General features: G+C 33.9%; 1 protein-coding gene across 1 annotated transcript in view; it reads left to right on the plus strand.

The window, feature by feature from the left end:
* The window catches only part of PTGER2 (prostaglandin E receptor 2), a 33,715-nt gene extending 18,680 nt beyond the window's left edge, over nucleotides 1-15,035 (plus strand). The window contains exon 2 of the mRNA XM_001369757.4: nucleotides 12,528-15,035. Within this exon, the coding sequence (XP_001369794.1) occupies nucleotides 12,528-12,719 (192 nt within the window). The 3' untranslated portion in view covers nucleotides 12,720-15,035. The remainder of the gene's footprint in view (nucleotides 1-12,527) is intronic.
* Nucleotides 15,036-15,353: the final 318 nt, after the last annotated feature.

Below are 15,353 nucleotides of genomic sequence, written 5' to 3' on the forward strand. Positions count from 1 at the left end.
AAGTTTTGAATTTCACCTGGGCTCCTTTAACCAGCAAGAGAATTTTCAGGGGGTCAGGGACAAAGAATTCCCAGCACCCCTCTGGGGAGAGTCTGTTGGAAAAACTGGTACTCTCTAGAGATTCCTCTTTGGGGAAAGTTGTCTAGGGAGTTGTCCCTGATAACTCTTGGAAGATTTTGGAAAACATCTTGATAGCCGATAAGAATCTGAGAGCAATTTCAACTGACAAAGAGAAGCTCAGGCTATTCTATGAATCACCACAGGGGAGCAGTAGAGAGCAAGGGAGAGGAGTGTTAGTGAAACCTGTCAGAAGTGAATCTTGGAAGATGAGACAGAAAGACATCTTCAATCTGGGAGTAATTATTTAAGGAGATTAATAATTATACATTTATATATTAGAATAAGGTAGACAGACAGATTTGGGGGTTTTGAGAGTAGTATTAATTAAGAAGGATAACTCTGGTGATCACAAAGGGTTCTGGGTTAATATTTAGATTTTGTAGTTTTAGGGCAACATATCTCCTACCTATCTATAGTTCCTTTTTCTGTCCCTGATCCTTTAATAAACAGTGTTTTTGTAACCTGTCTCCAACAGAATTCATCACCTGCTAGTCTAACAAATCCTTCTATCACCACCAACTGAATCTCCTTCTATAATCCTCCTTTCTCTCTCTTAGCCAGTACCAAATTGTTGTGACGACTACTGTTTGAGATCTGGGCCAACTTCCTTCACATTTTTTTTTCATGATTTCTCTGGATAGCCTTGATCTTTTGTTCTTCCAAATGAACTTTGTTATGGTTTTTTCTAATTCACTAAAAAAGTTTTTTGGTAGTTCAGTGGGTATAGCATTGAATAAGTAAATTAATTTCAGCAGGATTGTCATTTTTATTATGTTAGCTCATCTTACCCATGAGCAATCAATGTTTTTCCAATTGTTTAGATCTAGTTTTAATTGTGTGGAGAGTGTTTTGTAGTTGTGTTTATATAGTTCCTGTGTTTGTCTCAGCACATAGATTCCTAAGTATTTTATATAGTCTAGGGTGATTTTAACTGGAATTTCTCTTTCTAATTCTTGCTGCTGAGATGAGTTGGAGATATATAGAAATGCTGATGACTTATGTAGATTTATTTTGTGTCCTGCAACTTTGCTAAAGTTGTTGATTATTTTGACTAATTTTTTGGTTGATTCTCTAGGACTCTTTAAGTAGAACATCATATCATCTGCAGAGTGATAGCTCAGTCTCCCCATTGCCTATTTTAATACCTTCAATTTCTTGTTCTTCTCTAATCACTACTACTAGTGTTTCTAGTACAATGTTAAATAATAGAGGTGATAATGGGCATCCTTGTTTCACTCCTGATCTTATTAGGAAGGCTTCTAGTTTATTCCCATTGCAGATGATATTAGCTGATGGTTTTAGATATATACTGTCTATTATTTTTAGGAAAGACCCTTCTATTCCTAAGCTTTCTAGTGTTTTCATTAGGAATGATTGTTGTATTTTGTCAAAGGCTTTTTCTACATTTATTGAGATAATCATGTGATTTTTGTTGGTTTGCTTGTTAATATGGTCAGTTACGTGGATGGTTTTCCTAATATTGAACCATCCTTGCATTCCTGGTATGAATCCTAACTAGTCATAGTGAATAACCCACATGATCACTTGCTGGAGTCTTTTTGCTAGTATCCTATTTAAGACTTTTGCATCTATATTCATTAAAGAGATTGGTATATAGTTTTCTTTCTCTGTTTTTGACCTGCCTGGCTTTGAAATCAGTACCATATTTGTGTCATAAAATGAATTTGGTAAAACTCCTTCTTTGTTTATTCTGTCAAATAGTTAGTATAATATTGGGATTAGTTGTTCTTTGAATGTTTGATAGAATTCATTTGTGCATCCATCAGGACCTGGAGATTTTTTCTTAGGGAGTTCTTTGATGGCTTGTTCAGTTTCTTTTTCTGATATGGGGTTGTTTAGGTAATCTATTTCTTTCTCTGTTAGTATAGGCAATTTATATTTTTGTAAATATTCATCCATAACACCTAGATTGTCATATTTGTTGCCATATGATTGGGAATAATAGTTTTTAATGATTGCCTTAATTTCCTATTCATTAGAGGTGAAGTCTCTCTTTTCATCTTGGATACTATCAATTTGATTTTCTTCTGTCTTTTTTTAAATTAGATTGACCAGTACTTTGTCTATTTTATTTGTTTTTTCAAAGTACCAGTTTCTAGTCTTATTTATCAAATCAATAGTTCTTTGACTTTCAATTTCATTAATTTTGCCTTTGATTTTTAGGATCTCTAATTTAATCTTCATCTGAGGATTTTTAATTTGTTCACTTTCTAGTGTTTTTTTTTTATTTGCATGCCCAATTTATTGACCTATGCCTTCTTTAGTTTGTTAATGTATGAACTCAAGGATATAAATCTTCCCCTAAGTACTGCTTTGGCTGCATCCAATAGGTTTTGGAAGGACGTTTCATCGTAATTTTATTCAATGAAATTATTAATTATTTCTATGATTTGTTCTTTAACCAATTTTGGAGAATTGTATTGTTTAATTTCCAATTAATTTTTTATTTGCCTCTCCGTGTACCCTCATTAATTATTATTTTCAGTGCATTGTGATCTGAGAAGGTTGCATTTATTATTTCTGCTCTTTTGCACTTGTTTGCAATGTTTTTATTCCCTAGTACATGGTCAATCTTTGTGAATGTACCATGTGCTGCTGAAAAGAAGGTGTATTCCTTTTTGTCCCTATTTATTTTTCTCCACATATCCACTATATCTAATTTTTCTAAGATTTCATTCACTTCTCTTACCTCTTTCTTATTTATTTTTTGGTTTGATTTATCTAGTTCTGATGGAGGAAGGTTCAGGTCCCACACTAGTACAGTTTTTCTATCTATTGCAACCTTGAGCTCCACTAGTTTCTCCTTTAGAAATTTGGATGTTATGCCATTTGGTGCATATATGTTGAGTACTGATATTTCCTCATTGTCAATACTGCCTTTTATCAGGAGGTATTTACCTTCCCAATCTCTTTTAAGTAGATTTATTTTTACTTTGGCTTTGTCAGATATCATGATTGCAACTCCTGCCTTTTTTTTTTATTATCAGTTGATGCCCAGTTGATTTGGCTCCATTATCTTACTTTTATCCTATGCATGTCTACCTTCCTTGTGTGTGTTTCTTGTAGACAGCATATGGTAGGGTTTTGGTTTCTAATCTACTCTGCTATTCACTTGTGTTTTATGGGTGAGTTCATTCCATTCACATTCAGAGTTATGATTACCAGCTGTGTATTTCCCAGTATTTTGATTTCTACTCCTAATCCTGCCTTTTCTTCTTTTACTATTTCCTTCTACATGAATGTTTTTTTTAACCAGTCCCCCTAATTCCCACCCTTATTTACTTCCCTTTCTACTTCCCCTCCCTTCTTATTCCCCTCTTATTTTCTTTACAGTCTTTTTATACTACCCCCAGCCTCTCCCTCCCTTGTGCTGCTTCCCTCTCCACCAGTCAATTTGTTACTCTTCTACTTCCTTATAGGGTGCAAATCAATTCTCTGACCCAATGTATTTGCTTGTTTTTCCTTCTTTGAGTCAATTTCAATGTATGTAGGAGTTGAGTATTTCCTATCTCCAAACTCTTTACCCTTCCAGTGTATTGATGTTCTCCCCTCTCCCACCATGAGCTTCTTTGTGACATATAAATTTACCTCCTTTTGTTTCTTTTCCCATTTCTTTTAGTATTAACCTCTTTTTAAAAGCTATAGTTATATATGTGTATATGTACACATATATATGTATTTATGCATACATATTTCTATATACATATTTATGTCTTGGTATTTCATACTATACAGTTTGTCACTGTTCCCTCTAAGTGTAATTCTTCTAGCTCCCCACGTGATAATAACAATTTTTAAGAGTTACCAATGACCTCTTTTCTTATAGGATACACATCATTTTAACTTATTGGGTCTCTTATAAAAAGTTGGGTTTTTTGTTGTTTTTCTTTTTTATCCCTTTCTTAATTACCTTTTAATGATTCTCTTGAGTTCTGTGCTTGAGCATCAAATTTTCTGTTCAGGTCTGGCCTTTTCTTTACAAATGCTTGGAATTCTTCTATTTTGTTAAATGACCATACTTTCCCTTATAAAAATATAGCCAGTTTTGCTGAGTAGTTGATTCTTGGTTGTAGACCTAGTTCCTTTGCTTTCCGGAATATTATATTCCATGCCTTTCAGTCCTTCAGTGTAGATGTAGCCACATCCTGTTGTAAAAATGGAGATTTGAACCCCAGACTTCAATTCCCAGAAGTCCTTGGTAGTTCCCAGAATTTCCCCAAATCTCACCTGAGATACCCACCTGGGCTGAGAACAAAATGGGTATTTAAACTGATTATACCGCCTACTCATTCTCTCCCTGCTTCCGCTTCCAAGTCCACATGGCTCTCTACCTAGCAGGCAAGATGTAGAGCAAGAGGTTGTGCCTAGGCATGTGTTTTCTTATTTTCTTTATTTCTTAATCTTTAATAAACCTCATAAAAATATAATACTTTTAGCAGAGAAACTAATTTTAATTGTTACACTATGTTATCCTCACTGTGGTTCCATGGTATCTGAATGACTTCTTCTTAGCAGCTTGTAATATTTTTTCCTTGGTGTGATAGTTCTTGAATTTGGCTATAGCATTCCTGGGTGTTGTCAGTTGGGGATCAGGAGGTGATCTGTGGATTCTTTCAATCTGAACTTTCCCCTCTTGTTCTAGAATATCAGGGAAGTTTTCTTGGGTAATTTGCTGTAGTATGATGCCCAGGCTTTTTCCTTTTGTCATAGTCTTCTGGTAGACCAATGATTCTTAAATTGTCTCTCCTGGAATGATTTTCTAAATATTCTGTTTTGTGAATGACGTGCTTCATATTTTACTCAATTTTTTCATTCTTTTGATTTTGTTTTATAGTGTTCTGCTGCCTTGTGAAATTGCTTGCTTCTAGTTGTATTCTGGATTTTAAGGACTGGATTTCATCCCTGGCTTTTTGGTCATCCTTCTCCTTCTGATCTTCTATCTCCTTTGCCTCATTTTCAAGCTGATTGATTTTGGCTTTCAAGACACTGTTTTCCATTTCCAGATGATTTATCTTACTTTTTAAGTTCTTTTCCCAGTTGTCTTCAGCCTCTCTTAATTGTGTTTTGAATTGTATTTTCAGTCCTTCCAATGCCTGTATCCAATTCACTGGGTTTTCTGTTTTATTGCTTGGTATTCCCTCCTCCTTCTCTGTTCCATTTGCTCTTTGTTCATTGCCTGTATAGAAGCTGTCAATTGTAATATCTTTTTTCTTTTTCTGTTGTTTGCTCATATTTACCTCTTCTTTACTCCTTGCAGTTGTCTGCTCTCTTGCTCCTCTCATTTTGTTTTTGTTTTTATTTTGGGCTTTTCTGTCAGTCTTCCCTCTTGGAGCTTTGCCAGCAAATCTCTCAGTGCAGTCTGTGGCAGAGAGGTGTGGGAGTTTGAGCTTCCCTGCTCTCTGAAGATTTTGATGGGATTACGTCCAGTTAGGTTGGGCTGGATGTACCCTGAGGCCAAAACCTTCTGGAAGGGGGGAGCAATATCAAGGGTCTCAGCTGCTGCAACTAGGCTGCCTGCTCTGTGCTCCTTCTCTTACTGTTTCCCCACCACCTGTGATCGATGCTCTGAACCTGACACATCTTTGCCTGCAAGGTTCTCCCTCCAGACCAGCACCCTTGCCTGCCCAGAGGTTAGCACTCTAGGTGGTGGAGGGGTTCTGGGACCTTCCTTCTTCCTTCCCCTTAAACCTGTTCTTGAATTCAGGCTGTGGGGGGGGCGTACCTTTTAAGTAGAGTCCAGCAGAAGGGTTCCTTGGCTCTGTCTTGTTTTTAGGTTTTTATTTTCAGTCCCCTAGGAGCATTTAGTTTGCAATTGATAAGGAAGAGTTTTCAGAGGTCTGAACTTTCACTGCCTCTAGGCCACCATCTTGACTATGCCTCCTCTTCTTTCCTTTTTAAAGTAAAATTTACCAATATTGTCTATTTTTTTAATAAAACCAACTCCTATTTTTAAAATTAATTCTTAATGAATTAATTTCTTCTTTCATTTTTAGGATTTCCAATATAATCTTTAAATGGAGATTTTAAAGTTTATCTTTTTCTAGTTGTATACCCAATTCATTGATCTGCATTTTCTCTGTTTTATTGATGTGTTTAGAGATAATTTTTCTCCCTAAGTACTGCTTTGGCTATATCCCATGAATTTTGATATGTTATTTCTTCATTGTTATTTTTCTTAACAAAATTGTTGATTTTTTTCCTATAAAATTGTTCTTGGACTCACACCTTTTTTTTAGCATTAGATTATTTAGTTTCCAATTAATTTTTTATTTTTATTTCCATGGACCCTTATTGATTATAACTCCACTTGTTCTTTCCCTCCCTATAGGTATTTTATTTATTTATTTTTTAAATTATCATCTCCTTTCCCATGTCTCTGTGGGGTAATATAGGTATATATGTCCAAACGAGTATGATTGTTATTCTCTCTCTCTGCCAGTTATGATGAGAATAAAGTTTAAGCATTGCCCCTCACTACTCTTAATCTCCCCTCCACTGTAATAGTTTTTCACAACTCTTAGGTGAGGTAACTTTTACTCCATTTTACTTCTCCCTTCCATATTTTCTCAGTGTAGTCCTTTTTTTCACCCCTTGATTTTTTTCACATATCATGCCATCCTGATCAGCTTACTCCCATACCCTCTCTCTATGTATAGTGATCTAATACTATTTTTAAATATTGAAGAATTACAAATATCACCTTTCCAGATAGTAGGATTAATACAACGTGACCTTATTGAATCCTTTCAATTATCTCTTTTTTATTTACTTTTTAGGGTTCTTTTTGGTCTTATGTTTGGCCATCAAATTTTCTATTTAGGTCTTGTCTTTTCATCAGGAATTCTTGGAAATCTTTTGATTATTAAATGATCGCTTTTCCCCCTGAAAGAATATACTTAGATAGGTAACTGGGTTGTAAACCTAGATCTTTTGCCTTCTGTAATATCATATTCCAATCCCTTCAATCCTTTATGTGTATGTAGGTAATGTAGAGGCTGCTAAAACTTGTGTAATCCTGTTTGTAACTCAATAGTATTTGAATTGTTTCTTTCTGGCTATTTGTAGTATTTTCTTCTTGGCCTACTGGCTCTTGAATTTAACTATAATATTCCTTAGAGTTGTTGTTGGGAGATTTACTTCCAGAGGTGATCTGTGGATTCTTTCAAATTCTATTTTTCTCTTTTGTTCAAGAACATCAAGGAAGTTTTCTTTGATCTTTTCTTGTATTATGTTGTCCAGGGTTTGTTTTTGTTTTTGTTTGTTTGTTTTTTTGATCATTGTTTTAAAATAGTCCAGTAATTCTTAAATTGTCTCTCCTGGACCTATTTTTCAAGTCAGTAGTTTTTTCAATGAGTTACTTCACGTTTTCTTCTGTTTTTTTTTTTTCCTTATTCTTTTGATTTTGTTTATTTTCCCAATTCTAATTTTTAAGGAATAATTTTCTTCCTTGAGCTTTTGAACCTCCTTTTGTATTTAGTCAATATGCTGTTCTTTTCTTCTTGCATTGCCTTCATTTCTCTTCCCCATTTTTCCTCTGCCTCTCTTAATTGATTTTTGAAATCTTTTTGACCTTTTCCAGAACATGAGACATTCACATTTTTCTTTGAAGCTTTGTGTATGTTTTCTTTGCTTTCATTATCCCTTTCTGTGTCTATATCTTATTTTTTGTTTCCATAAAAAATTCCTATGATTAGGGTGGTTTTTTTATGTTTGTTCATTTTCCAGCCTTTTTTTTTTTTGACTGAAAGGTGGATTCTGTTCTCATGTTAGAGAGGGCATTCTCTTAAATGTCAATTCCTCTTTATTTATGATTTTCTGCAAGTTTCAGTTCTTTCAAGTCTATGGGCTGGGAGCTTTGAAAGCCCCTCCCCCCACCACTGATTCAATTATTCACCCCCTGAGATGGATTGCAGACATCAGAACACTGTGAACTCTCCTGTTTTGGGGCTCTGGTTCTAGCCTCGGACTTGGTAAAGAGTTTTTGCATTCACTTATATCTGTACTTGATCATATCAGGCACACTTTGGACTGTCTTGCCTATAACTTCACCTCAAGCTTTGATAAGGGCAAGCTTGGTCTGGGCTCCTATAGCCCATCTTGCTAGGGACTTTCTTGAGTTGGGCACTGGGGCCTCACTCTGGGCTTGAACAGATCAGGCATTGCACATAGACTGCCTTGCCCTGGGATTCTGGATCTTATTACAGGCTTGGGCTATGGCTTGGAATTTTATAGGATATGTTGGCTATTATAAGCTGTTGACTTAGGCAGGGTTCCAGGGTTTGAACACTGGCTTGGGCCCAGGGTCAAAACCTGGAAGAGTATATGTGAAGTGTAGGGGCTTGCTGTAGACTTGCACTTGTATTCTTTGGTTTGGCCTTCTGAGGGCTGTGCTTCCCTCTCATTCTAGTAAACAAGACTCTCTCTGCCTATCTTTCAAGTTGTTCTCTGAAGGAAAGTTGCTTCACTCTATCTCCTTGTTGGTTTTTTTCACTCTAATATTCATTTTGAAAAGTTATTTTAAGGTTGGTTGAAGAGGATTCTAATGGTGGTTTGAGGTTTCCCTGTTTCTACTCTGACATCTTTATTCCAACTCCCCTGTATTATAGTTTCTAATGCATTCTGCTATCTAATTTCTATTTTATGGGTGAGTTCATTCCATTCACAGTTATAATTACTAACTGTGTGTTTTATTTCTTCCTATTTACTTCTGATTATCCTTCTCTCTCTTTTTTTATCCTGTCCCTTCTCTATCTGTTTTGCTTCTGACTATTTCCTCCCTTTATCTGTCCTCCTTTTTATCATTCTCCTCACTCTCTTGTCCTCTTCCCCTCCTATTTCCATTTTGGCTAAGATAGTATGTGTGTGTATTTTTTCTCTTTGAACTAATATAGTTGTGAGTAGGGTTCAGGAAAGATGCTCTACTCCCTTGTAAAAGCTATTACTTGTTTGTATTTTTTTTTGTGAAATAATTTTCTCCATTATTTCTTTCCCTTCCTCCTTCTCCAGGTTATCCTTTTTTTTACATTACTCATCCCTTTTTTTACATTATCCCCAAATAACTGACTCACTCTGATAACATTTGTCTATGTAGAATTATTTTAACTGCCTTAGTAATGATACAGTTATTAGAAATTACATGTTTCAGCTAATCTTATTGAGTTTTTCAGGATTTCTCTGTTGTATTTACCTTTTTATGCTTCTCTTGAGTCTTGTATTTGAAAGCCAGGATATTTGTTAAGTCCTGGTCTTTTCATAAGGAATGCTTGAAAGTCTTTTATTTCACTAATTATACATTTTCCCCCTTAAAGGATTGTTTTCCTGGATTGGTTATTTTTGGTTGTAGTCACAGCTCTTTTGCCTTCTAGAATATGATATTATAAGCACTTCATTACTTGAATGTGGTCTCTGCAAAATCATATGTGATTTTGACTGACTCCATAGTATTTCTCTGGTTGCTTAAAGTATTTTCTCTTTGATCTAGGGTCTTTGGAATTCAGTTATAATATTCTTGGACATTTCCATTTTGGGGTGTCTTTAAGGTAGTTAACAGTGGATTCTTTCCATTTCTATTTTACCTTCAGTTGCTGGATTATGAAAGCAGTTTTCTTAGATAATTTGATCATGGCTTTCAGTACTTAAGGCATAGTGTCAAAATTATTACATTGTTTCTTAGGTCAGGTTTCAAAATAAGTTATTTATTTATTTTTTCAGTTATATGTAGAAACAATTAAAAAATAAAACCCTACCTTCTGCCTTGGAATCCTTTCAAGGCAGAAGAGTGGTAAGGACTATAGGCATTGACATTTAGGCGACTTGATCAGGGTCACAGAGCTAGGAAGTATCTGAAGCTAGATTTGTACCCAAGTCCTCCTTTTTCTAGGCCTAGCTTTCAAATAACTGAGTCATTCAGCTGCTCCCTAAAAGTATATTTAGGCAATTGTTTACTGATATTTAGAACAATGCTTTTTTATTCTTAATTTTCATTTGCATCTTCATTTTAATGACCTATTAAGTAATTTTTTCATCATATAAGTGTTTGGAGGTATATAAAGTATAAAGTATATAAAGTATAAGCAATCATTTTATTAAGTATAAAAATTTCAAGATTGAAGAAATGAATTTCTCCTTGGAAATTCCTTAAATCACACTTTCCAAGTAGTAAACTTTAAATATAATCCTGGTAATATAGAATAAATAAATGAATGAATGAGTAAATGAATTATCTAAAGAACAATCATTAAATACTTAATATGCACAAACAATTGTTACATCTTGGGGATACAAATAAAAAAGCAAGATAAGATATTTCTTTCTCTCAAGAGACTCATTGGAATGGTAGAACACCTAAGAGGTTTCAGTTATAGCTCAGACAGAAAGCCTTAATAGCAAACAGTATTTATTATCTATTATTACCCTATTAAACTTTAGTGCCATTTCCATTGATAAAACCAGTTTTATTTGTTTTTATGATACATCTGACTTTAGAGGTAAGAACAAAGTAGAGGATTTGAGAAGTTACTTTTTTGTTCTAGTGCTTTATTTCCCAATGTCATATTTATGGGAGTTTAAAACCCAAACTTTCTAGAGGGGCAGATGATGGAATGATTTTTGTAAATATTTCACCTGCTTCACTTAGTTTCTTGGATTTATTGCCATATAATTGGGCAAAAATAGCTCCTAATAATTGTTTGAATTATCTCTTAATTGGTGGTGAATTCATAGAGCGAAATGGGGCCTTAGAGGGAATCATTCTGAATAGGCACTTTAAATATTCACCATATAAATTATTTAGCCAATAAGAAAAATGAATATTTCTTCTTGACTTTACTTTCAATTATATAAAAATAAATGTTGTTTACATTATTTTTTCTCACATCTATAAGTCATACTTGAATCTTTAAAAAAAGTGTATACTGTTTCATTGTTTGAGATTCATGGAAATTAAAAATAGCACCAGTCAACAAACATCATAGAAATTAACCTAAATATTAATAGAAAATGAATTATAAGTATTTTTCCACATAGTGATTTTCTCCATTGTAGTTTCATTATATCCCATACTGGCAAAAGAAATTAAGAGAGAGAATTTTGGGGGTAGTTTTTTGAAGCTAGCATATGACAGAAAACAAATTTAGATGCTCGGAAACACATAAAATATATAGAGTATGGCATAGAATATAAATACATTTACTTTTGAGATCATAAATATTCATAATTTCTTTATTATAAATATCACATAAAAGAAAAAAGAAAAGAATTAAATTTCCCTGGTATGAAGGGAGGCTCAAAACATTTTATGTGGATTTTCTAGAAGATAGGGGACCTAATCCCCCATGATGTGGAAGGGATATTTGTATTTTAGTTCTGGAGGTAAGTAAACTTACAGACACATAGAATGTTATAATTAGCTAAATGTATAATAAATGATAACCTTAGTATCCTAGAGACTGGGAAAAAAACTTATTCTTTTCCTATCTTTAAAAAATAAACACAAAGATCTATTTCCTTTTCTTTTATGTGATCAAATCCTAATGAATACTGTAATTAATTTAAAAATCATGTAATAACATTATTTTGACATAAATGAGCCTAATAAAATGAATAAGATCATCATATAAATAAATTCCATACACAACAGATTGTGTACATTACATTCTAAGTTTTTGAATTAAATATGACACCTAACCATTGGTGGTGATAGTCCAAAAGCACTATTTATTCCTGGGATAGAATCTCATATTGCCAGGTAAACTCAGAACAAGTCACCTCACATCTCACAAGAATGGGGATAGGATGAGAAGAACTCTAAATTCTCTTTCAGTTTTAAATGCTATGAATTAATGCATTGAGGAAAATATATAATAAATTATTCATTGTAGTATTTTGAAGGGTTGATTATTTAATTGCTATTAATTGTGAAAATCTTTTTTGAGGAAGAAAAAAAATAAAGGCAAGTAGTCAGAAAATGAAAAGTAGAAGGGGGAAGATTTATTTGTGTTCATCTTTATTATTCCTTAATTGTCTATTGAAATAAAGGCACCTAGCGTGGCCAAGACTGTGTTTATTTTTGTGCCTGTTGCCACATTGAAAAGACAATGAACAGCAGAAATGTCTGATAAGATCATCTAGAACACTACTGATAGCATGAATGGGCCTTGGCTGTCCACCCACAAACACATGAGGAGAAATTCATGATGATACTAGTTTGATAAGCTAAGGACAACAGTTAGAGAAGAGACATTATTTTTCCCTTCCAAAAGCCAGGTCTTTTTGATAGCGTTTCTGAAGGGACAACAAAATGTGATCTAAGCTCTTCCATTGAAATATTAATGAATTGAGAAATTTCATTTCAATATTAATATATTCCTTTGTTTTCTCTTTTACAGATTTATGCATATTTGACTGAACCTTCCTCTAGGGAGGAAAAATGGGAACTACTAGCACTTCGATTTTTATCAATTAATTCAATAATTGATCCTTGGATATTTGTCATTCTTAGGCCTTCAGTTCTGAGGCTGATGCGTTCAATATTATATTGTGAAATTTCATTGAAAGTGCAAGATGCTCCACCAACATAGTGACCTTTGTGCATAATGGTTACCAATATCACAAAACACCTGGAAATCAGATCTGAAATAGATCCTTGGGAATATGGAGAAAAATAAAAGAAAAGGGGAAGGGAATAAAAGAGAAAAGAGGGGAAAGAAAAAGATGAGAACAAAAAAAAGGAGAGGAGAGAAAAAGAAAATTATGCTACTCTAATAAACCAAAATAACTTTGAGCATTAGACTAGACAACAAATACGTTGAAACGCTGCATGAAATTTTCCCACGGATTCAGAAAACCTTTCTGGAGTAAGTAAATTGTGTGAACTTTAGGGAAAAAAATAAACATCAGCAACTGAAAATCTCAATGCAAACTTGATAACTATATTCAGTTACCTTTAAATTTCAGTTTTCCTTTGAATTAAGAATACATTCAGTCTTGAACTTTGCCTCTAAAATGTTATTTGTTATTCTATGTTAAGGACATAAAAATCAGATAAAGTTAGATAATGCATTTTATTGCACATTTCACCATGTGGCTATATTGAAATTGTTATTTGTTTAACCAACCAAGTGCTATCTTACAGTTTTTAAGTCAATCATATATCCCAGCCTTATCTTTCTCAGGTCCCCCCCCCCAAAAAAAAGACTTCTGCTTCCCATGAAGATTCCATTCTGAAGTTTCCTTGAATTTTATCTTCATCTGCAGCTTACATGCATAAATTCCTTTTCAGTATATCCAAAGTTTTGAATTTTTTACATATATTTTTTCTCTGAGCACTAGTGTATAATCTTCTTTCCTTCTCACTTACTCTAAAACTGATTACAAATAAAAACTCATTAAATGCAAAGGCTATGTCTTAACTTTTGTATCCAAATACATAGTAGGCCTTATTGTTGACTAAGGCAGAAAGAGCACTTAATAAGTCAGTAGAACTAGTTTTATGCCTTTGCTCTGGTATTGACTACTTGAGTGACCCTGAATATTTATTTGGATCCTCTGTCTCTCAGTTTTTCAGTATAAAAAAGGCATTTATATTGGAAGTAGTTAAGTTCTATATTGGTTCTAAGAATCTATCTGTATTTCTGAGATTTTATTAAAATGGAAAGGTATCAGAAGCCTGAGTTCAAAGTTGCTTCTGAAGCTTACTCTCTATGTGACGTTGGGAAAGTTATTTTTCTTCTCTGGACCTCATTTTCATATGAAAATAAGGGAGTTTGAGATTGTGGGAAAATGGTGGCATGTTAGTACCTAGAAAAGCTCAGTTACTACAAACACTGAAGAAAACAGATTAAAAATAAACTAGAAACAACAATGATAAAAGAAACCAAAATAAATAAACTAAAAATTCTGCCATTCAATTCAGTACTGCATAAAAAAAGATTGGTAGAATTCAACAGAACTGGGGAGCAGAGAGAAGCTAGGTGCAAGGCAAAATAAAAAGTAATCTGTCTGTAGTAAGAAATAAAACTGGGCTATTGCCTATAAAAGAAGGGGGAGATTCTTGGATCTTATTTTCAAATGCAGCAGGCAAAAGATAGGGCCAAACCAAAGGTGAATTTGACAAAGTACATCTCAAGGAGTTGAGTTCTTATCTGATGCAGTAAATGAGGCTAGCCTAGTTCTATGAAGTGTGAACCATAGCAGGAGATCAGGCAAGACCAGTATCTGGGCAGATTGGGCCTGACTAACAGCAGAAGGCAAGGTGAGACAATTTAAGGTCTCATAAGATATCAAAATCAGGACCAAAGAAGAGCTATTTATACCACACAGTAGTATAAGAATCTGACCCAAACAACATATTAACTATTTGGAAACTGAAGCAAGAGATATACATAAAAAAATCAAACAAAAAACAAAACCAGAAGTAACTCTAGTTTCTGTAATGAGAAAAGCTCTAGGAATCAACTCAGAAGTAGAGATTAAATTCACAAGTTAAGTAGCACTTCAAAAAAGGGGGGGGGGGCCTGTCCATAAAGACTAGAAGAACAGCTGGGAAAAAATTAAACAAGTAATACAAAATGAAATATCTAAGAAGAAACAATTCAGATATCATGGAGCCCCAGTCAAGATAACACAGTATCTGGCAGTCTCCACACTGAAGACTTGGAATATGATATTCAGGAAGGCAAGAGAACTGGTTCTACAACCAAAAATCACCTACAAATCAAAACTTACTATATACTTTAAGGAGAAAGTACAGGCATTTAGTAAAATAGAAGATTTCCAAGCATTCCTGAAGAAAAGACCAGAATTAAACAGAAAATTTGATGTCCAAATACAAAATTCAAGAGAACTATAACTCTTTAAAAATTGTACTCATTATCATAATAAAAGAAATATACACAGCTAAAGGTTGTGGTTATTAAGCTGTTTAAGATGATATGTAAAAAAAAGAGGGGAAAAAGGTTTGTATTAATAGAAATGTGAAGGAAGTTACCTTAAAATGGGGTAAATTATACCACATAAAGAGGCACATGAGCTAGGGAGAATACTATTATAAGAAGGTGAAGATAATGACAGGTAATACTTAAAAACATTACTCTCAGTGGAATCAGTACAGAGAGGGAAGAACAGTCAGATTTATTGGGGTATAGAATCTTATCCTACTCTATATAGAAATAGAAGGGGAATAAGGAAGAGGGATGTGAGGAGAGGAGCAATAT

Source organism: Monodelphis domestica, chromosome 1 (assembly GCF_027887165.1).
Source record: "Monodelphis domestica isolate mMonDom1 chromosome 1, mMonDom1.pri, whole genome shotgun sequence".
Classification (NCBI taxonomy): domain Eukaryota; kingdom Metazoa; phylum Chordata; class Mammalia; order Didelphimorphia; family Didelphidae; genus Monodelphis; species Monodelphis domestica.